Source organism: Somniosus microcephalus, chromosome 11 (assembly GCF_052327205.1).
Source record: "Somniosus microcephalus isolate GS21.2 chromosome 11, FLI_Smic_1.0, whole genome shotgun sequence".
NCBI lineage: Eukaryota > Metazoa > Chordata > Chondrichthyes > Squaliformes > Somniosidae > Somniosus > Somniosus microcephalus.
In genome coordinates this window covers 211,752,039-211,777,928 of record NC_140997.1, presented here as the reverse complement: position 1 = coordinate 211,777,928, position 25,890 = coordinate 211,752,039, and the positions used below count along the sequence as shown (strand labels likewise).

At 47.0% G+C, this 25,890-nt stretch overlaps 1 protein-coding gene across 2 annotated transcripts in view; it reads left to right on the top strand.

Moving 5' to 3' along the window:
* The window catches only part of LOC147111185 (5'-nucleotidase domain-containing protein 2-like), a 74,087-nt gene that overhangs the window by 22,378 nt on the left and 25,819 nt on the right, over positions 1 to 25,890 (top strand). For both annotated transcript variants that reach the window (XM_086001828.1, XM_086001827.1), the window contains exons 6-10: positions 7,974 to 8,102; positions 16,461 to 16,521; positions 18,301 to 18,403; positions 22,385 to 22,486; positions 22,913 to 22,994. In XM_086001828.1, coding sequence (XP_085857954.1) covers positions 7,974 to 8,102; positions 16,461 to 16,521; positions 18,301 to 18,403; positions 22,385 to 22,486; positions 22,913 to 22,994 — 477 coding nt within the window. The remainder of the gene's footprint in view (positions 1 to 7,973; positions 8,103 to 16,460; positions 16,522 to 18,300; positions 18,404 to 22,384; positions 22,487 to 22,912; positions 22,995 to 25,890) is intronic.

Here is a 25,890-nt window from a genome sequence, read left to right as displayed (position 1 = left end):
TCCAAACATGGACAAAGGAGCTGAATTCCAGAGGTGAGGTGAGAATGACTGCCCTTGACATCAAAGCAGCATTTGACCAAGTCTGGCATCAAGGAGCCCTAGTAAAACTGAAGTCAATGGTAATCAGGGGAAAATGCTTCACTGGCTGGAGTCATACTTAGCACAAAGGAAGATGGTTGTGGTGGTTGAAGGTCAATCATCACAGCCCCAGGACATCGCTGCAGGAGTTCCTCAGGGCAGTGTCCTAGGCCCAGCCATCTTCAGCTGCTTCATCAATGACCTTCCCTCCAACATAAGGTCAGAAATGGGGATGTTCGCTGATGACTGCACAGTGTTCAGTGCCATTCACAACTCCACAGTTAATGAAGCAGTTCATGCCCGCATGCAACAAGACCTGGACGACGTTCAGGCTTGGGCTGATAAGTTGCAGGTAACATTCGTGCCACAGAAGTGCCAGGCAATGACTATCTCCAACAAACGAGAGTCTAACCACCTCCCCTTGACATTCAATGGCATTACCATCACCGAATCCCCCACTATCAACATCCTGGGGGTCACCATTAACCAGAAACTTAACTGGACCAGCCACATAAATACTGTGGCAACAAGAGCAGGTCAGAGGCTAGGTATTCTGCAGCAAGTGTCTCACCTCCTGACTCCCCAAAGCCTTTCCACCATCTACAAGGCACAAGTAAGGAGTGTGATGGAATACTCCCCACTTGCCTGGATGAGTGCAGCTCCAACAACAGTCAAGAAGCTCGACACCATCCAGGACAAAGCAGCCCGCTTGATTGGCACCCCATCTACCAACTTAAGCATTCACTCCCTCCACCACTGGTGTCATCATCATCGGCGACCACTCGAATTCGAGTATGGTATGTCCTTTCATCAGTCATCTACTTGTGGGTCTTCAGGTGGCTGTGGAGGCCAATCCGAGATCCACAGACTACTACAGTGTGGGCATGTAAGACTATTGGTAGTGACTGGAGTATGGGTCGTCTTAAGTTGTTGTCTCTCCTTACGGCGCTGGCGTTTATCCTCAGCGGCACGCTGGAGATTCTTTTCATGTAGTGCGGCACCATTGTGGATGTATTTTCTCCAATTGTCTCTGTCCAGTGCGATTTCCTCCCAGTTATTAATATCGATATGGAACTTTTTAAGGATTACTTTGATGTTATCTTTGTAACGCTTCTTTTGACCACCAGGAGACCTCTGCCCTTCCTTCAACTGGGAGTACAGAACCTGTTTTGGGAGACGTGAGTCTGACATGCGAATGACATGTCCAATCCATCAGAGTTGATGCTGCATGATGAGCGTAGTGATGCTGTAGATATTGGCCTCTTCAAGTATACTCCAGTTGGTACGCTTGTCCTCCCAGCTGACCCTCAAGATTTTGCATAGAGAGCGTTGGTGGTATTGCTCTAAGGCTTTGAGATGTCTACTGTACGTAGTCCAGGTTTCAGCTCCATATAAAAGGGTGGGAAGGATGATGGCTTTGTATACAAGAATTTTAGTTTGGACTTGGAGGTCATGATTTTCAAAGACTCTCCTCCTCAGTTTAGAAAAGGCTGCACTTGCACAACTCAGGCGGTGATGGATTTCAGAATCAATGTCAGCTTTGGAGGATAACTGGCTACCAAGATATGGAAAGGTGTTGACATTTTCAAGGGTGTTATTATCAATCTTTATAGAGGGAGGAGTTGCAAGCTGATTAGGTGATGGCTGGTGGAGCACCTGGGTTTTCTTTATATTCATGGTGAGGCCCAGAAGTTTGTAGGCTCTGGAAAAAGCATTCAAGGTGTCTTGTAAATCATGCTCGGAAAGAGCTGTGATGGTGTTATCATCTGCATACTGTAACTCCATAATGGTAGTGATGGAGACTTTGCTCTTGGTCTTAAGCCTGTTGAGATTGAAAAGTCGGCCATCAGTACGGTAAAGGATTTGAATTCCGGTGGGCAGATCATTGCCGATGAGATGGAGGATAACTGAGATGGACACTGCAAAAAGGGTTGGAGCAATGATGCAGCCCTGTTTTACTCCTGTCTCAACTGTAAAGGGCTCTGAAATAGAACCGCTGCTGCTGAGAACTGCTGCGGACATGTTGTCATGTAGCAGCCTCAGAACTAAGATAAATTTATCGGGGCAACCAAGCTTAGACAAGATATGCCATAAAGTCTGGCGGTGGACGGTGTCAAAAGCTTTAGTTAAGTCTATGAAAGCTATGAACAGTGGTTGCTTTTGTTCACGGCATTTCTCCTGTAATTGACTTGCTGTGAAGATCATATCAGCTGTTCCTCTGGGTGGTCGGAAACCACACTGCGACTCCGGAAGCACCTCCTCAGATAACGGCAAAAGTCTGTTAGCAAGGACACGGGCAAGCACTTTTCCTGTGGAAGAAAGAAGGGAGATACCTTGGTAGTTACCACACACCGACTTTTCCCCCTTTTTAAAGATAGTAACAATCAAAGCGTCTCAGATCTTGTGGAATTTCTTCCTGCTGCCATATTTTTAGGAGGAAGGCATGTATGTGTGTCAGGAGCTCGGGGCACCTTTTTTAATGATTTCTGCTGGAATCCCATCTGAGCTGGCAACTTTGTTGTTTTTCATGGACCTGATGGCATTCTGCACTTCTACAATGCTTGGGGGTGCTCCCATTTCCTCCCTTTCTGGTGTCTGCGGTAATTGATTGATGGACTCCAGATCTGTGCTACTGTGTCGGTTGAGCAGTTCTTGAAAATGCTCCCTCCATCTTGTGTCAATTGCCTCCTTGTCCTTGAACAGAGTTAAACCGTCCTTAGAGCGTAAGGGGTTTAAGCCACGGTAGCTTGGTCCGAAAACTGCCTTGGTGGCACTGAAGAAACCTCTGGAGTCCCCAGTATCAGCCATATGTTGTATTTCTAGGGACTTTTGAGACCACCAGTTGTTCTTCATCTCCCTTATTCTCTGCTGGACATCTGCCTTAACTCTAGCATGAGCCTCTCTTTTGGCTTTGCTGCTGATGTTGTTTTGCCAGGCGCAGAAAGCTTTCCTTTTCCTTTCTATGAGCTGCTCAATTTCTGAGTCATTCTCATCAAACCAGTCCTGATGTTTTCTGGACTTGAAACCGAGTATGTTCTGGGCAGTGTTGAGGATAGTGGCTTTCAGCAGTTCCCAATGTTCTCCAGTATCATGTGGGTATTCCTTTGGAAGACTTTGCCTGATGGAATCCTGAAAGCACTGCTGTATGGCAGTGTCCTCAAGACCTTCAATGTTTAATTTTGGCCGGAACTGCTTCTGAGCACGTATCTTGGGCTTTAGTTTGAGGGACATAGTTGCTCGGATAAGGCGATGATCTGTCCAGCAGTCATCAGTGCTGAACATGGCCCTAGTGACCAGAACATCACAACGATCCCTTGCCCGTACAATGACATAGTCAATGAGATGCCACAATTTTGAGCGGGGGTGCCTCCAGGAGGTTTTGTACTTGTTTTTTTGTCGGAAGAAAGTGTTTGTGATTATGAGGTTGTGTTCAGCACGTTTAGTGAGAAGAAGTAGTCTGTTTGAGTTGGACTTTCCGATGCCCTCTTTTCCTATGATGCCTTTCCATAGTTGGTAATCCCGACCGACCCTGGCATTGAAGTCCCCAAGAAGAATGACTTTATCGTCTTTTGGGATACCAGGCAAGGTTTTATCCAGGTCAGCATAGAAGATCTCCTTTACTTCATCTAGCGAATCCAGGGTGGGAGCATAAGCACTCTCAACTGTTGCCATCTGATTGTTGGATAGGGTTAGACGCATTTTCATGAGGCGTTCATTGATTCCCACAGGAAATTCAGAGAGTTGTCTAACGTTCATTTTTGATGGCAAATCCAACTCCATGGATCCGGGGGTTTTCCGTTGGCTTCCCTTTCCAGTAGAATGTGTAACCCCCCCTTCTCCTCCTTCAATTGACCTTCTTCTGCTAGTTGAGTTTCAGATAGGGCTGCTATATCAATGTTGCATCGTTTCAGCTCTCTGCATACGATGGCCGTCCTTCGCTCTGGTCGATCACTTGTTGCACTGTCTACTAGTGTCCGCACATTCCATGCTCCGAAGTTCAATTTTCTGTCTTTAGGACCGCATTTTGGTGACCCCTCTGGATGCGGTATTCCAGACAGGGTGTTATTGTGGCAGGCTATTTTTGGGGCACCTTTTCTAGCCCCCTCCCTGTTCAGGGTGAGCAGAGCGGATCCTAAATAGGGCTGCTCAGTCGTGGATGTAGCTGCCGGGGGGCTCCCCTGCCTCGATCCAGGAGCCCGACGACTGAATCAGACACCCACCGCCTAGTGTGCCAGCTTGTGATTAGGAGCTTCCAGACCCCTCAATCCTGCCCCCATCACCACTTACTGATCGCCACAGGACTTTACGCTGGCGTGTTGTAGAGGTTAATGTAGATCCCTCTGAAGGACGCCTGTGCGTGGTATCTTTTAATGTGGGGTGGTTAGTGCACAGCCAGCCACCACACGATCCTTGACAGAAAAGGGGCCAGGGTCCAGTGGCAAGGAAAAACCGAGACGACTGGAGACCCCTCTCTGCTGCAGCCTTCTTCCGCCTTCACAGCCGTTGTGGTGCTTCTCGCAGCCCCTGAACCAAAGTGACTCAGAGTTACCACCTTCATCCGCCTGTTCCACCGTTGAGGACTTGGTATGGATCGCACTTCGTCTGGAACCTCCCCCTTGACCTTACCACCTTGGGTGACCCTGCCAAGAGCTGTGCCCCCAACGGCATCGCTCACAGGTTCACGCAAGCCTCTCCACCACGACAAGGTGGCGATCCAAGGAAAGTACATGGCAGCCGTGTGTACCATCTACAAGATGCACTGCAGCAACTCACCAAGGCTTCTTTGGCAGCACCTCCCAAACCCGCGACCTCTTCCACCTAGAAGGACAAGGGCAGCAGGCGCATGGGAACACCACCACCTCCAAGTTCCCCTCCAAGTCACACACCATCCTGACTTAGAAGTATATCGTCGATCCTTCATCGTCGCTGGGTCAAAATCCTGGAACTCCCTACCTAACAGCACTGTGGGAGTACAATCACCACACGGACTGCAGCGGCTCAAGAAGACGGCTCACCACCACCTTCTCAAGGGTGACTAGGAATGGGCAATAAATGCTGGCATTGCCAGCGACACCCTGATCCCATAAACGATTTAAAAAAAAAAAAAAAAAAAGAAACTGATGAAATGATTAAACCCATGGGACGTGCTGGGAGCCCAGTCGGGTCAGTTAACCAGCCAATTTGGATAAATGGCATCTGACCTGTGTCGTCTTCATTTTTTTCTCGGAGGCGATAACCATAAAAAGCAGCTTTCTTTTTTTCAAACTGTGGACTGAACAGGAAGTTGTATTGTCTGTCTACATTCTAGTATTTCTGGGACGTTTGTTCGAGGAAGGGCAGAGACCTGGCATAACCAGAGTCCGGCCTAATTAATGGCCTTTCAGGTACAATCCTGGAGGAATTATGGCATAAATGCATTGGAACAGCCTTAGACTTTCGGCCCCCATTCCTATTTTTATTGCATTGCCAAATTATTTTTAAAAATTTATCTCTGAACATTCAGGCTGTAGGGCAACACTAGTGTTTAATAATACCAGTGATATTTTATCTCATTTGTACTGCTTTGCCATGTTGTGGTTTTTAGTTATTATCTATTACTTATAGGCCATATAAAGGACATAACGGAGACAACTATACCCTTGGGCACATGTTCTTGTTTTTGGCAAGGATACAAACACCTCTACCACTCAAACAAAATTATGATTTCCTCACTCCAGTTGATTCAGATTCCCCCAGTCAGTGCACCAGTTCTGGCTGAGATGGTTGTAGCAGAACGGGGGGAATCTGCACGCCAGTCTTCACCAGTATCATTATTTTGACTAGCAATAAAAGGCGAATGAGACTAGCTAGTGATCGCGTTATCTTGCATTTTTCTTTTTGCTCCACAGCCAGATGTTTAGATTCTACTCTGCGCCGCCTTGTTTAACGTGGCTGAGATTGGGACCTCTTGTCGGGGGGTGGGTGGGGGGGGGGGTGGGGAGCATAGGGATGCGGGATAGCAAGCCGCACCCCACTCCATTCTGCTCTGCAGATAAAGCAGTTGGTGTTTTGTTGAACAGGCCGCTTGTAAATAAACCTTTAATTTGTCCTCGATCCCTGAAACTTTCTGGCAGCCAGCACAGACCAGAAACCAGAACACTTATCGACAGTCACCAGTCAACAACTGGCAGCTCTGGCTGTGTCAGGCTATTTCAGCTTTGCGTAAACCAAAGCTTATTTATTATCGTCTTACCTTGTAATATATTTAACACAAATCTGCAATTCTTTTGCAGTCCAGTAAATACCAGTATGTTTACACGTCAGGTTAAATATAGGATGTTGTGTTCTTACAGTACTTGGAAGGTCACACACTGATACCATGTATTGACGCAAAGAGTAAATTAGGTGAGGTGTGCCTTGCTATAGTCTTTAGTGACTGTCGCACTTAGACTGAGAGTTTAGACGCCCTTTGTGAAATAGGCCAGATGTTTAAAGGGGTTTTCATACAAGTTTCTAAGAAAGGAGATTCCAGATTGCTTGGTATTTCTGCAGTACAAGGTGGAAGCTGGGCATTGTCATTTCAGATTGGCATTTATCCCACCTGGTTGGCAAATATCAGCTAGTTAATGGAGTAGATGGTGGAATTTCCAACAAAAATAGTTGATTCTCAAGGGTTTCAGGCAAACTACATTACAGTTTAGAGGTGGTGTCTGTATCCATTCAATACCTGCAGTTGCATTTGTTTGCAATGAAGGGCGTACAATTATTTAAAATGAAGATAGACGTTAACTCCAGTCCAAATTGATCCAAGTCTGGCAGTCACAAGCTGTCGTCAAGAAGATCAACTTCACAAGTGACAGCCTAGCTGAAAAGTGTGCCTTTCTGTTCAAGCATGCTTTACTGTCTATGTCAGATACTGCTGTAACTATTCTAGAATATAAAATAAGCACAGCCAAAGTAAACATTCAGTAATTTCCTTTGTTACTAATACAGTCTGTCATTCTATTTAGGTTAGAGTTTCTTTTGTAAGAACTATTGGAAAAACACGTTTAAGTGAACATTTATTGAATTGCTAAACTGAGGTTGTTAACTTCCTGTTGGTACTGTCGCAATGTTTAAAATGATCTTTTGTCAGGAAGTGAATATGCAAAATGCCATGATGTGTACATGGTAATATGTAATATCAACACTTTTTTGCCCGATTTTTAACTACTGGTGGAGAATGGGCTGGCGGCAGCTGCCCATCCATACCTGCCGGCTGGAGGCCCAAGACATTAGAGGCCCAGGTCTCCCTTCCATTCCACCAGCAAGCTCCCTGGCTTTGGGAGGGTAGGCAATTGTCCATCTCACGCTAAGCTGGCTGACAGTCAGGGCCTGAGAGGAGGGAATGAAAGAAATCAGAGGGGGGAGGCCCTGATTTCTTTTTCTGGGCACCATCTGAGTCCAGCAACGAAAAAAAAAGATGTTTAGTGTTGTTTCATGAATGACCTCCGGTGGTCCCTTTAGCGACTGCTGGTTAGGCCGCTCACTGCCCGGTACAAATGGGGAGAGAAAGCATCAGTGCATGCTCCACCCATTTGTGCCTTGAAATTGCTATCTGGGTCCTATGTACATCATAGGACCCCAGTTTACATAATTTAATGAGGCTCCCGCTGATTCAGGCAGTGCCTGGGCCACCTTGGTAAAGGCCCTGGGCAAAATGGTGGCAGTTGGGATTGGAGCGGGAATGGGGCAGTGAATGCAACACTCCGACCAATAGGGCCTCTCGCACCCCGTTTCTGCCTGACGATTGAGTTAAAACCGGCCCTATCATTGTAGAAAACTCAAGTATGCGGCATGTTCACAGGAGAACTGTGGAAATTTTGGTTTATGTAGGTCTCTGTATTTATCCGCATTTTGTGTTTTTTATACTTCAGGGTCCTTCCATGAAACAGTTCATGGATATTTTCTCTCTTCCTGAAATGACTCTTCTTTCGTGTGTGAATGACTATTTTATTAACCACAACATCGAATATGATCCTGTTCATCTCTTCAGAGATGTGACCGTGAGTATAAAATTTACTCCAGGTTAATCTGCATTCTCAGACCATGGGAAGAGACTTGGGCCTTGCTGTTGTATTAACAGTTTGACGTAATAGGACAGCTGATACTTCCCAGCTTTTATGGCTACTAACACCGGAAATGAATAGGTTGATTATGCAGTTTGTTCTGTTTCTGAAGAGTTTGAAAAGGACTCGCTGTCAGTGATACTAAGTGACATTAATAGTTTTGCACTCTATATACACACAACCTTTCCACATGATTAAAATCACTTAACCTATTAGATTTGACTTTTTCATCCCCATAACAGAGTTACAGTAAAGAAAGACGCGTTGTGGCGACACGCCACCACTGGACATAATCCGCTCACGGCGGCATGGACAGTCTAAGCAGAAGCCCCCAGCCGGGGGCCCTTTCCTCCAGCAACTTGTTTCCCGCAGGGACAGGCTGCCGGGAGCACTTCCTGTCTGGGAAGTATTTAAGTGGATGCGCGGGCTTTTCTAGTTCCTGTTTGCCATGTGGTTAGAATAAAACAGTTGTGTTTTCAATAGCTCTGGTCTCGACTCCCACGTTTGCCGCGGTATCTCAACACTGGTGACCCCGACGCTCAGGACGAATCCTAAGCTAGCATGGCGGATACAAACGCAGTCACGGTTAAATTACCAGACTTTTGGGAGAACCTCGCCGAAGCCTGGTTCGTTCAAGCTGAGTCCAGATTCCGGCTGAAAGGCATTACAGTCGACGCCACGAAGTACAACTACCTCGCTCACCTACGCTACAGTCCCCAAGGTTTGGGCAGCGCTGCAGGATCCACCAACGGATGGCAAGTACGAACATCTGAAGGCTGCGCTACTTAAAAAATTTCAAACATCCTCTTGCCAGCGCCACTGCCAGCTCCTGGACCTCCCCGGCCTTGGTGACGCTTCACCATCAGACCTGCTCTCCCACATGCTGTCCCTCTCAGACGACAAAAACCCCGGTGCCCTTTTTCGCACGCTTTTCATTCGGCAGCTCCCCGCCAGCATCCGCCCGCTCATTGTGGAGTCTGGCTCCACGGACCTGAATGATATAGCCGAAAAGGCCGACCGGCTGCTCTCTGCACAGGCCGCTCGCGACGTCGCGCCCGACCTCACGGCAACGACCACGCGGTCTTCCCGGCCCGTTAGGCCCGACCGCCCTACCACTCCGGGTCACTGCTACTACCACACCCGTTTTGGCGCTAGGGCTCAACGCTGCACGCCGCCGTGTACCTTCAAAACCCCCCCCGCGATGGCCGCGGGGCAGAAGGAGCCCCTACTGTACGTCACTGACGACAGAACCAACCGCCGATTCCTCTGCGACACAGGGGCCCAGCACAGCATCACCCCCGCCTCCGCCCTCGAGATCCAACGCGGCACACGGGGTATCACACTGGCTGCAGCCAATGGCTCTGCCATCCGCACATATGGCACCCGCATGGTCACGCTCGACCTCCGCGGGCCGCCGCTACCGCTGGGAGTTCCTCACAGCCAAGGTCCTCTGCCCACTCATCGGCGCCGACTTCCTACGCGCCCACGGCCTCCTCGTCGACATTCCGAGGCACCGCCTCGTCGACATCCACACTATGGCCCCCATCCCCGGCGCCTTTACCCTGGCCCGTTCGGCCGGCCTGACGACCTACTGCCTCGCCAACGCCACGGACGACTACTCGGCACTCCTAGCTGAGTTTCCCGCCCTCACTAAACCGACCTTTTCGGCCAAAGCCGCAAAGCACGGTGTGGAACACTATATCCCCACCACCGGCCCCCCAGTTTCTGCCCACGCTCGCAGACTCAACCCGGCCAAGCTGGAAATCGCGCGGGCTGAGTTCGCCACCATGGAACAACTCGGCATCATCAGCCGCTCCAGCAGCCCTTGGGCCTCACCCCTCCACATCGCCCCCAAGCCCGGCGGAGGCTGGCGCCCTTGCGGGGACTACCGCCGCCTCAACGACGCCACCACCCCCGATCGATACCCGGTGCCACACATCCAGGACTTCTCGGCCCGACTGGCCGGACGAACCGTCTTTTCCAAAGTCGACCTGGTGCGCGGTTACCACCAAGTCCCCGTACACCCCGCGGACATCCCCAAAACGGCCGTCATCACCCCATTCGGCCTGTTCGAGTTCCTGAGGATGCCCTTCGGCCTCAAGAATGCAGCACAGGCTTTCCAGCGCCTTATGGACTCAGTCCTCCGGGACCTGAACTTCCTATTCGTCTATCTAGACGACATTCTCGTGGCCAGCTCCTCCAAACAGGAACACCTCGAACACCTTCGCATCCTGTTCGGGCGCCTAGCCCAACACGGGCTCATCCTCAGCCCGGCAAAGTGCCAATTCGGCCTCACCGAGATCGATTTTCTCGGTCACCACATCACCCCTGCTGGGGCCGTCCCCCTGCCCAACAAGGTGCAGGCCGTCCAGCAATTTCCCCGCCCCACAACCATCAAGGGCCTCCAAGAGTTCCTCGGGATGGTGAACTTCTACAACAGGTTCATCCCCAGAGCTGCAGCCTTCATGAAGCCCCTATACGACTCCCTCCGAGGAAAATCCGGCAAGATGGACGTAGCCTGGACCACTGACACGGCAGCCGCCTTCGCCACCAAAAACGCGCTCGCCGACGCCACTCTGCTCGCGCACCCGAAGGCCGATGCCCGGGTCGCGCTCACCACCGACGCCTCCGACCACGCGGTCGGGGCCGTGTTCGAGCAGTGGGTCAATGGCGCGTGGCAGCCACTTGCCTTCTACAGCCGCCAACTGCGCCCCCCCGGAGGTCAAATACTCCACTTTCGACCGCGAGCTTCTCGCGCTCCACCTGTCGGTCCGCCATTTCAGGTTCCTCCTGGAAGGCCGCCACTTCACCGCGTATGTGGACCACAAGCCACTCACGTACGCGATGGCCAAGCACACCGAACCCTGGTCCGCTAGGCAGCAACGCCAGCTCGCGGCCGTGTCCGAGTTTACTACGGACATCCAGCACGTCTCCGGTAGAGACAACGTGGTCGCCGACTGCCTTTCCCGTCCCGCCGTCTGTGCGAATCACCTCGCGGTCGACTATGCACAACTAGCAGCGGCCCAGCTCACGGACCCAGACCTCCTCTCGGCGGCTACCATCCTGCCAGGGCTACGCCTAGCCAAGGTCGCGCACGGGCCCGAAGCCACGGCAGTCACTTGCGACGTCTCACTCGGCCAACCCAGGCCGGTCGTCCCTGAGACCTGGCGCCGCCGCGTTTTCGACGCGCTCCACGGGCTCTCTCACCCGGGTTCCCGCGCATCCGTCAAACTCCTCTCCAAGCGCTTCGTCTGGCGCGGCCTCAGCAGAGATGTTCGGACTTGGGCTACCTCCTGCCTCGCCTGCCAACGGGCTAAGGTACAGCTGCACACCAAAGCACCCCTGGGAGACTTCGAGGTACCCAGCCGCCGCTTCGACCACGTACACGTCGACATCGTCGGTCCCCTGCCGCCATCGCAAGGCCAAACTTATCTCCTCACGATGGTCGACTGCTACACACGCTGGCCTGAGGCAGTGCCGCTGACCTCCACCACCACAGCCGACATCGCCAGGGCGTTCGTTAACACCTGGGTTGCGAGGTTCGGCGTACCGGCCGACATAACCTCCGACAGAGGCGCCCAGTTCACCTCCGAACTCTGGACGGCCACAGCACGCAACCTCGGGGTGACGCACCACGGCGTACCACCCGCAGGCCAACGGGCTTTGTGAACGCTTCCACAGGTCACTCAAGGCCTCACTCCGCGCCGGCCTGCAGGACAGTACCTGGACTGACCGCCTACCGTGGGTGCTACTCGGCCTACGCACCGCGGTCAAGGAAGACCTCCAGTCCTCGGCAGCGGAATTAGTCTACGGACAACCGCTGCGCGTCCCAGGCGAATTCCTCCCGGAGCCTAACAAGCCTTGGTCGGCCGAACAGCAGCGGCTCAACTCTTTCTCTTCCGCTCAGCAGTTCGCCCCACTTCCGGTCAACCGACACGGCGAACTCGCACCTCACGTCCCGCCAAATTTACAGCAGGCGCGCTTCGTCTTCGTGCGACACGACGCGGGCCCCTGCGACCCCCGTACGACGGACCGTATGAGGTACTACAAACCGGGGACAAGGTCTTCAAGCTGCGACTCGGCGACAGGGTCGACACAGTCTCCATCGACCGGCTGAAACCAGCACACACAGAACCAGGGGAACAGGTCCCCGTGGCCCAGCCTCCAACTAGAGGCTGTCCCCCCGGCAAGCCAGCAGAGCCGGCGGCGAACCGCCCGACCCAACCAACTAGACCGGCGACCACTCAGAGCCGCTGCGGCAGAACCATTAGACCACCGTCACGACTCGTCCACTCCTCCTAAGCGGATTCTGGGGGGAGCTCTGTGGCGACACGCCACCACTGGACATAATCCGCTCACGGCGGCACGGACAGTCTAAGCAGAAGCCCCCAGCCGGGGGCCCTTTCCTCCAGCAACTTGTTTCCCGCAGGGACAGGCTGCCGGGAGCACTTCCTGTCTGGGAAGTATTTAAGTGGATGCGCGGGCTTTTCTAGTTCCTGTTTGCCATGTGGTTAGAATGAAACAGTTGTGTTTTCAATAGCTCTGGTCTTGACTCCCACGTTTGCTGCGGTATCTCAACAGCGTTTAATTAAATTTTAACATTTCATCTCTGCAGAGCTTCACTTTTAGATCAATAATCAGAAGTGATAACTAGATAGAATATAAATAGAAAACCTGTCTGCCTTGGTTACTGTTCAACACTGCAACAGCAGACCAATGTTATGTTTGCAGCTGTTCTATTTTAATTCCTGTCACTCTTCGACACCATGGATTGCACGTTGCGAGTAGGTTGACGTGGTTTCAGTGCGGACCAGTTTCCTTCACTAAATATGGGATCTATCTAATATGTGGTATGATGATGGATGCAATTCTACTTTCTGACAGTCAGCGGCTGCAAGACCTACTATGCTGCAAAGCTCCCTGTATGTTATTGTGAAGCAGCTTCCTTATTTCAGTTTTATCTCCAATCCCTCAGACTTGCGTCAAACTGTCCTCTTGTCAAACCTTGTTTGATTTATTTGAAGAGGAGGTTAGATAATTTACACACACAGACCTCTGGTGAGTGTTCCAAATCATGCAAAGAGGCCTTTAAGGACACCTTAAAGGGAGCGCAGGAGTCCACTCAAATGGTCCTGGAAATAGCTTTTTTTTTAGTGGGCCCAGTTGAATCCCACACACACAATCTTGGCCACTACCAGGAGGGGTTTAGGCTTAGATGCAAATCCCAGTTTTGTGAGGCCCTCTGCCACCAGTGGGGTCTTGCAACCTGCCGGTCGGTGTCTGTCCCAAATTGGGCCCAGCCTTGCAAATCCAATTTTGCGACATGTAATTGGGAGCCAAAGAATGGGGCTGTGCTATTCGCAAGTGTGACCTCAATAAATATGTAAGTAGGTGTTTAAATGGGCCGGGCCAAACTTTACAACTTGGGGTGAGGCTCCATCTACGGCATGTCGCTCCTCCGTTAATACTGAAGGCTCCAGGGTGCTTGTGGATTCGCTTGCTGCAGAAGTGCACTTAATGGGAAAAGGTCGTCTGAGTGCGAGTGACCTCCTCAGACCCTGATTAGCATATTTAAAGAAGGATCCCGCCGACTTCAGGCAGCTGCCTTTGTCGCCTGCTTAGAAGAGCAGGTTAAAATAAGACACAGCGCAATCCAGGCAGCTGTCCAGTGGACAGGTAACCCGGAGCATTTTAACTGCCCACCTGCCAGGTAGGTAGGGTTAAAATTCCACCCTTGGGTTTACTTTGACTATTCAAGTTACTCCTCATTTTCGGTGTGTGTGCCAGCTAGATTTGTTAATGTAATGGGAATACTTGCTGGCCAACCAAAGCACACCACCTATGGTCATGTGTATGTACTTAATTACTTTTTATGTCTGGAATGTTATTAATTTAGACTGTTATTTACATTAAAGTCCATATGAATCTAAAGGCATGTGCAGTGTTTGAAAGTCATTGCTATTACCTATAGATGCTATATCATGTACACATAGAATATTAAAACCAATTTTAACTGGTACATTTACATGATTTTGGAAAATGTATGCCTCATTTTATAGATGGCATCAAGACTACAGTTATGTGACATGTCATTTGACTATGTTTTCATTCCTAAAGTTTAGAATTTTCCATAAGGAATTACTACCACCTCTTTTTTTTAAATGATGTATGTGTCTGCTATTAGCTGTAAAATATCTGGTTGTCCAGGCAAGTATTTTGGTTGCCTCAGATACTGTTCCATTAAGGAAGCGTTTACTCGCATCATAATGCTGTGGTATTAGAGAGTGGATGGACACTAACAATGGAAGTAGTCCAGCCCTAAAAATGGCCTGTCAAAAGTTTAAAGTTTGATAGTAGATTGATCAGGGCCATTCCATATCTAATCAGGGACTGTTGGGCAACAGAGTATTAACTAGCCTGTAGTTGCTGTCATTTATCTTCAGGTTACTGAAGATAATGGCTTTTTTTTCCTCTCTGCCCTGAAACATAATGCAATTGGCAAGCTCACCTTGAATCTTTAAAGCTGCAGTGTTTCACAAATCATTATTTACCTTCCAGGAGCTAGTGAGCCACGCTAAACTCTTCACCATATATAGATGTTGCTGCAGCACTTGCAGGAAGATGTGGTTTATGTACTTATACCATCGATCTTTTCCTCCAGGTTCTGGCTCTGATCATCAGGAGTTTTAGGTCAAAAAGCAGAGGTCAGAGTTATGAGTGCATAATTTGGGCCGTATTTTGCGATTCCCTACGGGTACATACGAGGTGCACACGCGCCCGTAGGGGCTGCGCATGTTCCGGGTTTAGGCACGCGAAGCACATGTGCTAAAACCCGGAACTTGCAATCTGTCAAGAATCTTCTTGTCAGATCCTCTGCATCCCTGGGCGAAGGGCTTCTGCGGGTGGTGTTGCGCTATTTGCCCAACATCCGCCCGCCGAATGCCTGTGAAATTCTTACACCTGGTAAAAGCAGGCATAAGACCTGCTTTTACCAGCATAAGAGTTTAAAAAAAAAATAAAAAAAAATAGAAAAATAAAAAAGTAAAAGTGTGAATGGGGATTCCCTTTTTATTGGTTGGGCCGGCCCACGTGATCCCAGGGGTGCTTGTGAACCGCAGGCGCCCCTGGGATAGTTACTCAGAGAGGCCCAGGATTGCAAGCCTCCGTACCTCCCAGGCCACCATGTAAATGCGTAGATATTTTACAGGTCGGAGGCATCTGCCCGCGGGAAGCCTCCGATCGCAAATGTTGGGCCTATACCTTTCTAAAATTGACTACAACCGTAAAAAGTTATAACATGTTCATAATTGCCTTGGGGAATTTTAAAATCTAGATTGGCTTCTTCAGTTTTATATTGTATTCTATATAGTAAGTTTAAGTTACTGTGACTTGACTGCACAGTAAAGGGAATTCAGATTGCTTGGAGCCAGTTTTGGCACTATACTGTACCTATAGATAAAGGGTGGAAAGAGAGCTAGGGGCTTGAAATGAGGTAGTGGGAAAATTGCAAACAAACACTTAATCTAAAATTCTTGTCTCTTGTTTTAGTGGAGGTGCTGGCACATTTACTTTGAATGGATTAACACCTCCACTAAAACCACAGAACGAGGACAAATGTGTTCATTAATCATGTGCTAGTATCCCATGACATAATTTTGGTTCAAGTTAAGAACTGCACACCTTTAGTCCGAAGAACAGAGGTCTGAGAAGGAATTCATGGTCAGTATTTTAAAGTTTGGGACAAAGGTTTAAAAAAAATGATGGCCTCTATTTGCGGGGAGGGTGCGGGGGAGGCCGAACACGACCGAAGAAGCTGGCAAGGTGAATTCAACGGCCGGAACTCTTATCGTTTTTTTTCCCCCTCCGTTTTCCACCTGACAGCCAGCCAAATTGACAGCCTGGCCGGCTGCTGATGGGAAAACCAGTGGCAGGAGGCCTCAGCCGGGGACCCTTGGGGCTGGTTAACAGATTAAGCAAAGATTAGCTGGACCCTGGATATGTAGGCTGTTGGATTGGTTAAAGTCACTGTTCAGAAAGGAGGAAATTGTGCTAACACAACCGGAGGTGCAGTAATTTGGCAAGACATTTGTAAATGTGACTGTCACCATTTAGAACATTATTTTTGTAGGTGTACTTCTGGGGGCGGAGTTTCCTAAACGCTTAATTGTTAGTGGGGGCGGGCACAGGGGGATCGTGAATTTAGGATTTTTGATGTAGACATTTTATGGAGACGCCATGAAAGAACAAAATCTTCTTAAACGTTGAGATCCTTATTGGTTTCTTCTGTCTTTTCAGGATGCCATAAGTAGCGTCCATATCAAAGGAATGATGTACGATTGGATTGAAAAGGACATGGGTAAGTGAGCAACATTTATCACTCTGGTCTCCCAAAGTGAGTTAGACATCTGGGATGCTAAATGCTCAATTAAATGATTTAAGGAGGCGATTCCTATTCGGTATTCATTACTGATCTGGCGAATTAATGCTCATGCCCTGTTTCAGGGATAAGCTAACTCATTAACTTTGTCACTGAATAAATGAGCTTGTGACTCTGATGTTATCTCTAAGTTTGTATCTGTCCAGTCTGCTGCTTATTGAAACACAGATAGAAAGAAAATAAAGAACTTGCATTTATATAGCGCCTATTGCAGCACCCAGATGTTCCAATACCCTTCACACCCCATGGATTGCTTTTTGAAGTGTGATCACTGTTGTAATATGAGGAAACAATTATGTAATTAAATGGAAGGCTGATTTAAATGTCGGGGAGTGAGTCAATGCTAATATTATGCTAGACATGGGGAAGACCTCATTTCAATAATGTATTTGCACCATGGAAATAAGGTGTTCCCAAACATATGTAGGACTTGATTGAGTGTTGAGCATTGTCTGGCTAGTTAACCATAAAAGAACATCACAGCTGAGCTTAATGCACTCGGACGCACATTTCTGGCTGATTTTCTTTTTTCGTCCCTGGTCCAAGGGTGCTGAAGCCAATTTTAACCCACTCTCCACCTTGGCCAGCACAATTGTTGGGCTCCTCTTTTTGAAATTAGTGTGAACACAATCCAACATGGCTATTTTACATGTCATGGTCAGGATTTTTAGGCAAAAATCTCACCTTTTTAATCTTAATATTAAACATTATTTCAATCACTCTGACCCATCAGTCTCTTGTTGGAGTTTGTGCTAGAGTTACACACTTGTCCAAAGAATTTTAGCATTGAGAATAAGCACTTGGTGGGTTATTAATATATTTGGCTCCAGAACTTCTACTGGATCTTTGCTTATTTTTGGGATGAAAAGTTCAGCAATATTTTGGGCCTCTTTTTTAAATTCTTACAGATATAATAACCCTACAATGGTGGGTTTGCTGCAGCTTTTCCTACATTTGTAATATTTAGTGTTCTAGAATATGAAGGCTAATGTTGAGCTTCAGTATAGAGTTGCAGCACTCAGCGTTTTGGATTGGCTTTGTAAAGATGTGTTTTCATCCAGTGCAGGCTATACTGCTTCCTGTACATGCATCTATCCTGTCCTTGCCCCTCATCCTCCCCACCCCAACCACTCATTCCAGGGTATCCATAATCTGTGTCTAACAGTGGAACAACAATCCATGGATTCTCGGCACGTGAAGGCAAACAGACTTTTATCTGACTTTTATCTATTCTGGGTGGAACTTTGAAAGCTGCTTCTGTCTTCCATTCTCTGTGTTTCTTGACATTTCCCCATCTATTTGGTGAATCTTCCAACTCGCCTATTGACACATGACGGAGGAGTTGATGGACACAGCCACCCTCCCGTAAACAGACCCGCACGATTCCCACACCCAACTCTGGCTCCGCACTCACCTGCCCAGTTTGTATGTTGAGCCAAATGGTTTTTATAGGTTTGCGAGACGATTCCTTAAATAAGAGTGGGAACTGTAATCTTTAATGAATTGGACTCAAAGTGAGAGATGAGATTGACTTTTAGTTATGATATTCACCAAGTAAGTAACTGTCTAAATCTATTAGTGTCTGCAAAATGCTGAAAAATTAGGTGTATCAAGGATTTCTGTTCTTGAAGCAAACCAAGTGCTCAGTACTGGTATTGGAAGAGAGTGACAATCTTTTTCTCCCCTCCCCAATTGCAGAACAATACATTCTTCATGGAGATGAAACCTATGCAGTCCTAAACCGGCTGGTTAATAATGGAAAGAAGCTCTTCCTTATAACCAACAGTCCCTTCAACTTTGTGTACGTGGTAACTTTTGTCACTACGCTGTTTGTCATTTTGTTACCATAATCAAAATCCTTCGAGGATGGCATTGCTGTCCTAGATAGAGGGTTGGCTTCTCCTGTTCTTGTGTGGTATATAACATTCCAAGATCACACAGGAGTCTGTGAATGAGAGATGCAATGACCAGTTCATTAATGAGCGCCACTGTACAGTTAGTAATTGTAAATAATCAGTCCAAAAATAATTGGAAACTGGATTCAGTTGTAGTATCTAGGGATGAGCCTTTTCTCCATTGTCAGGAAGGTGTGGTCTATGCTGAGTGAGTAAAGGTGAGGCCATCAAACAGAGGCCCACAAAAAAAGCAGCAGATCATAGTCACATTGGTTGGCCATATGTTTCAACACGCATGATCCTATCCACATCTTTGGGTTTGGATTGTATGTGCCATGTTCTGTTCCAGTCTAACACTGTAATAATGAATGGGGAAATGAAAGTGTACCTATCGGCAGTATCGCTTCTTCACAACTCCTCAGATAATGAAGCAGTCCATGTCCACATGCAGCAAGACCTGGGTGTCATTCAGGCTTTGGCTGATAAGTATCAAGTAACATTCGTGCCACACAAGTGCCAGGCAATGACTATCTCCAACAAGCGAGAGTCTAACCACCACCCCTTGACATTCAACGGCATTACCATCGCCGAATTCCCCACCATCAACATTGACCAGAAACTTAACTGGACCAGCCATAAATACTGTGGCAACAAGAGCAGGTCAGAGGCTGGGTATTCTGCGGTGAGTGTCTTGCCTCCTGACTCCCCAAAGCCTTTGCACCATCTACAAGTCACAAGTAAGGAGTGTGATGGAATACTCTCCACTTGCCTGGATGAGTGCAGCTCCAACAAAGAAGCTTGACACCACCAAGGACAAAGCAGCCTGCTTGATTGGCACCCCATCCACCACCTTAAACATTCACTCCACCCACCACCAGCACACCGTGGCTACAGTGTGTACCATCTACAAGATGCACTGCAGCAACTCGCCAAGGCTTCTTCGACAGCACTTCCCAAACCCATGACCTCTACCACCTAGAAGGACAAGGGCAGCAGGCGCATGGGAACACCACCACCCCCAAGTTCCCCTCCAAGTTGCACACCATCCTGATTTGGAAGTATATCGCCGTTCCTTCATCGTCGCTGGGTCAAAGTCCTGGAACTCCCTACCTAACAGCACAGTGGGAGTACCTTTACCACACGGACTGCAGCGGTTCAAGAAGGTGGCTCACCACCACCTTCTCCAGGGCAATTCGGGATGGGCAATAAATGTTGGCCTTGCCAGTGACGCCCACATCCCAGGAACGAATTTAAAAAAAAAAGTGTTTTCATTGCAATTAGCTAGAAAACCACTTCAAACCCTAATAATTAAAAGGGGAATGAAAGTGTATTTTTTGTTGTAAGTGACTTTTTATTTAATGGCAACTGAATCCCTAGCATGAAGACCCTCTGGTAGGATCTCCCTCCCTGCTAGACTGCCCTGCGTGCATTATTTATGGGAATGTACCAGCATATTCTGGAATTTGTCTGTTGCAAGCAGTGGGACTGTCACTCCAGACTGGGCTGAGAGCTGCTCTGGGGCTGTCTGACCCAAGGAAATTACAACACAATCTGGGAAATTTTCACTCCGGGCCAGTAGCCAGGTCTCCTGAGGGTCATTTGGCTCTGGAGGGTTTGAAGATGTACAATGGCTATTTGCAATGAAGCCACTCAGGGATGTTGCCCACGGTCTTGGTGAAGTTACCTGAAGGGGAGGAAAAAATGCCCTACTTCAGGATGGCTAGGAGGTGATAAAATTGGCATCCTCATAAAAACAGAAGCCATTTCTAGTAAAGATATAACTTTCTTGTATAAAAGAGGCGGTACTTTAAACAAAAAGAGCTCCCACTAGACCTTAAGGGTAGTTTGGAAAGGGGGATTGTTGACTAAAATGTTACAGACTTAGGAGCAACATTTATGAATTTGTAGCAGGTTTATATAATGGGTCTTTTATTATCGTTAAAAATATGAAAGAAAGCCCTATCTTTTCATTCTACTATCTCTGGAATGGTTAACCATGATCTAATTAAATAGCGGAGCAGGCCCGAGGGCTGAATGGCCTCCTTAACTTACTATATCTCTGCTTTTAGCATTGATTTTAATTGAAATCCCTTGCTTGGGAACAAACCCTTTTTTTGCCTGTTTGACACCAAGAGATAGAATTTACAGACTTGTACTCCTGATGCAAAGCTTTGTAAGCCAGGATTGCACATTAGGAATTCAGGCAGAGAATGGATGCATCTTGCAGGATTTTCATCCTTGAACAGGCAGGAAATCCTACCGAGCCCCTTGACCTCCACATCTGAATTTCCAACGGGCTCCGTGTTCTAAAAGTACCCTCAAGTCCAAAGGTGTTGCATAATGGGGCAAAGTGAGCTGACCAGCTACTGGGCCATTGTTTAGGCAAAGGCTCGTGTTTTTTTTCATGTTGACCCATTCTTAGTATTGTGACCCCTCTAATGCAGTTGCAAATAAATGCAACTGCTGACCACGAGAAGTTGAATTGAGAGACTGACCATGTGTCCAAAGGAGCTGCTAAAGTTAGCTGTTTGAGGACTGCAGCAGCATTACATAGAATTTTAAAGTACAAAAACAGGCCATTCGGCCCAACACACGTATTCTGGTGTTTATGCTACAAAGAAGCCTCCTCCCACCTTGCTTCCTCTCCCCCTATCAGCATACCCTTCTATTCCTTTCTTCCTCATGTACTTATCTAGCTTCCCCTTAAATCATCTATGCTGCTTGCCTCAATCACTCTGTGGTAGCAAGTACCACATTCTAACCATTCTCTGGGTAAATAAGTTCCTCCTGAATTCTTTATTGAATTTATTAGTGACTATCTTATATTTATGACCTAGTTTGAGTCCCCCACGAGTAGAAACATCTTCTCTGCATCTACCCTATCAAACCTCTTCATAATTCTAAAGACCTCTATCAGGTCACCTCTAGAAAAGAGAAGACTCCGAGAAGAAAGCCCCAGCCTGTTCAGTCTTTCCTGATGGTTGTACCTTCTCAGTTCTGGTGTCATCATTGTAAATCTTTTTTTTGCACTTTCTTCAGTGCTGCTATATCCTTTTTGTAACATGGAGACCAGAACTATGCATAGTACTGTGGTCTAACCAAGGGTCTAAATAAGGTTAACTTAACTTCTCTGCTTTTGAATTCTGTTCCTATAGAAATGAACCCCAATGCTTTGTTTGCACTTTTGATGGCTTTGTTAACCATAGATTCTAGTGATCAACAGTAGTGCAAAGACACTTTCTCCTCTCTCTGTATACACCGTCCTTGGGGAGCTAGGCATTTTGGGTATTTAACAAAAATGCAAACGATAGTGAAATAGTTGAGGTTATTTTAAATTGTATTCAAAGCAGTTATTTCATTTTTAAAGTTTTTATCCATCTGGTGATAAATACAAGTAGAACTGTCCCTTTAATGTTGATTTTTGTTTCTAAGTATGAAGTAATAAATTGACCCACTTTCAACAGGATTGTTTTAAAGTCTGTATGTCACTCCAGTTATAATAAATCCTTCATACTACACGTGTGGTCTATGAACTGTGAAGATCTTTTTTTATATCTGCACCATTAACGTCACATAAATTACAGCAGTGATAAACTAAAAAAAATTATGAGTCGAGATGTCAGGTCAGCCTAACTTGTGAAAGTACTTGTCATATTTCACTGCTGGGTATATGACTTGCCAGCTACAAATCTAAACCAAATCACCAGACAGCTGCAAAGAAACGTTGAAAATAGGCAAACCGTTGTTGCTAGATTATGTATATTACATGTTACCAAAAGCCCACCGACTATTAAGATTGGCCTGTTTTTGATAACATTACTACACTTCGGATGTGCTTTTATGTATTTACTCCATGTTCTTCACACGCCTACTCTTTTTTTGCCCAGTGATAAAGGAATGAAATACATGGTGGGAAAGGACTGGCGGGATCTCTTTGACTTGGTGATCGTCCAAGCTGACAAGCCAAGCTTTTTTACGGATAAGCGCAAGTAAGTGGGGGAAGGGGAGGATACCCTTAACTATTCTGATAGAAAATATAACCAATTTTAAATATCTCTAAACTGTAACTCTTCTGGATTAATGTGGCTTTCAATGAAGAAAATGATCTATAAACATATGTTATGTACAGACTCATCCCAAAATATTTTTATGCAAATAGCCATGTGCATAGAGAGACAAACCTAGAAGGGGTCAAGCAAACCTTCTTTGGAAAACTGGTCAGAAGGAACATGGCACTTTCCCAAATTAAGAGTACAAAGTAAATATATGGAATTGCATTTTCTTTGTAACTATGTCTGGCTACTTGGCATCTAATTACAGAGATTAAGCCTGTCTGGGTTGCAATTTTTCTGGGGTTTCATCCTCGGGCTTTCTAATTGCTGCCTCGGCAATGACGACTGTTTTATTTTTGCCAGGCCTTTCAGAAGACTGGATAATACGGGTGCACTGCAGTGGGACAAAATCAGCGCGCTGGAGAAGGGCAAGATGTATAAACAGGTCAGAACAGTTGGTCTGTGTTTAGCGCTACAGTGTGTGTTCCAGATATTCTGTTGCTCGGCACTGCATTGCTGGGGTCGTATTTTCTGATGTTGGTCAGTATGAAGTGGGAAACCTACCTTGTGATCAAGCTGACTTTTTCAGTTAGAACCTGTTTTAGTGAAATGACTTCATTTTTCTTGTATGTTGAACCGTAAACTAAAGCAGGAGAAAGACTGGCCCTACTAACTATGTTTCACTACCTGGTCCTAGTTAAATTAATTACCCGTGTTGAATATTTCAGGAAGACCCAAGCCAAGTGTATGGGGCTAAAATACATTTAAAGAAATCAAACTTTCCAGACGAGATTTGGGAATCTTTAGGGTCAGGAGAGGGGTGGGTGCGGGGGGAAGGAAAAACGTTGCAGCGATCACATTGCAGTAGATTGTTTTAGAAAATAATTTACTTTTGACATTTGACATTTGATTATGCTGCCAGAGACATAGTGGAGGAAGAAGTAGTGGAGACACTTGATGGGATAAAAATTGATAGAGGTATTCGAAAGGCAGGCTGGCTGTACTTAAAGTAGATAAATCACCAGGAGCGGATGGGATGCATCCTAGGATGCTGAGGAAATCGCGGAGGTACTGGCCATAATATTCCAATCCTCCTTAGAAACAGAGGACTGGAGAATTACAAATGTTACACCATTGTTCAAAAAAGGGTGTAAAGATAAACGCAGCAGCTACAGCCCAGTCAGTTTAACCTCGGTAGTGGGGTAGTTTTTAGAAACAGTAATCAGGGACAAAATTAGGTATGGATAGGTATGGATTAATTAAGGAAATCCAGCACGGATTTGTTAAAGGCAATTCGTGTTTAACCATCTCGATCGAGTTCTTTGATGAGGTAACAGAGGGTTGATGAGGGCAGTGCGGTTGACGTGGTGTACATGGATTTCCAAAAGGTGATTGACAAAGGCTTGCCAGCAAAGATGAAGCCCATGGAATAAAAGGGACAGTGGCAGCATGGATACAAAATTGGCTAAGTGACAGGAAACAGAGTAGTGGTAAACGGTTGTTTTTCGGACTGGAGGCAGGTATACAGTGGTATTCCCCAGGGGTCGGTTCTAGGGCCACTGCTTTTCTTGATATATATTAATGACTTGGATGTGAGTGTACAGGGCACAATTTCAAAATTTACAGATGACACAAAACTTGGAAGTATAGTGAACAGTGAGGAGGAGAGTGATAGACTTCAGGAAGACATAGACAGGCTGGTGAAATGGGCGGACAACGTGGCAGATGAAATTTAACGCAGAAAACTGTGAAGTGATACATTTTGGTAGAATGAGGAGAGGATATATAAACTAAAGGGTACAATCCTTAACGGGGTGCATGAACAGAGGCCTGTGGGTATGTGTGCACAAATCGTTGAAGGTGGCAGGGCAGGTTGAGAAAGCAGTTTAAAAGGATTATGGGATTCTGGGCTTCATAAATAGAGGTATAGAGTACAAATGTGTGGAAATTATGATGAACCTCTATAAAACACTGGTTCAGCCCCAACTGGAGTACTGTGTCCAATTCTGGGCACCACACTTTTGGAAGGATGTGAAGGCCTTGGAGAAGGTGCAGAAAAGATTTACGAGAATAATTCCAGGGATGAGGGACTTCAGTTACATTGATAGACTGGTAAAGCTGGGGTTGTTCATCTTGCAGCAGAGAAGATTGAGATGAGATTTGATAGACTTGTTCAAAATCATAAGGGGCTTGGACAGAGTAGATAGAGGGAAACTGTTCCCCTTGGCAGAAGGGTTGAGAACCAGGGGACACAGATTTAAGGTGATTGGCAAAAGAACCGAAGGCGACGTAAGAAAAAACTTTATAACGCAGCGAGTGGTTAAGAGCTGGAATGCACTGCCTGAAAGGGTGGTGGAAGCAGACCCGATCTTCTCTTTCAAAAGGGAGTTCAAAATAAGTATCTGAAGGAAAAAAAATTGCAGGGCTACGGTGAAAAGGCGGGGGAGTGGGACTAGCTGAGAGTTGGGATGGGCCGAATGGCTGCCTTTGTGCTGTAACCATTCTACGATTCTATATGGTTCACTGGATTTTTGTGGGTTCATGGAAAAAGTCACCAGAATAAGGACAGTTTGAATCTACCAATGTGTAAAGCAGTCTTTGAATCCCCCCCCCCCCCCTCCCCCCACCAAACTTCTACCCTTCTGAGTCTCCAGTTGGCATTTGCCACCATGGAGATTCATTGCTGGACTTTCTTGCACTTGATAAAGACCAGCTTGGAGTGGCATTGATGGAGGCCTGGGAGCAAGGCAAAGGCAATACCTGGCTATTTTTGAAGTATACTGGCTCAGAACCTGGTGTTCAGCAGCCAAGATGTGACAGTGTGTTAATCTAAAGCGCTTTCCACTCAATTTGCCCTCTGGGCAAAATCAGCTGAGCAACCAGCTCCCTGCTGGGTGTGGAGAACTTGCAAAATACAGGAAACTTTCTGGTATCCGGCATGGACGAGACCAACCTGGTGCCGGTCCATCAACAATGCCGGATAACCGAACGCTATAGTTAAAAGATACAGAGCTCAGCGCTCCGTCTAAAGCAACAAACCCTGTTCAGCTTCAAAACAATCAGCACAACTTGCAAGCATCTCTGTAGCTTAGCAACAGCTTCAGCTACACGCTTGCACAGCCACAAATGAGTAAAAAAAGTAACTAAAAGTAAAAAAAAGTTATCTGAACCGACTCCTGAATTTTGCCGGTGGATAGAGCGTTCTGGTTATTTAGTGGCCGGTTAATCGAAAGCTTCCTGTATATGGAAATAGGCCCTTCTTATAGGAGATATCTTTATTTTCCCTCCAGCTCCCTGTTGAAGGCATTTTTCCATTGGGAGGGAAAATTAAAATATCTCCT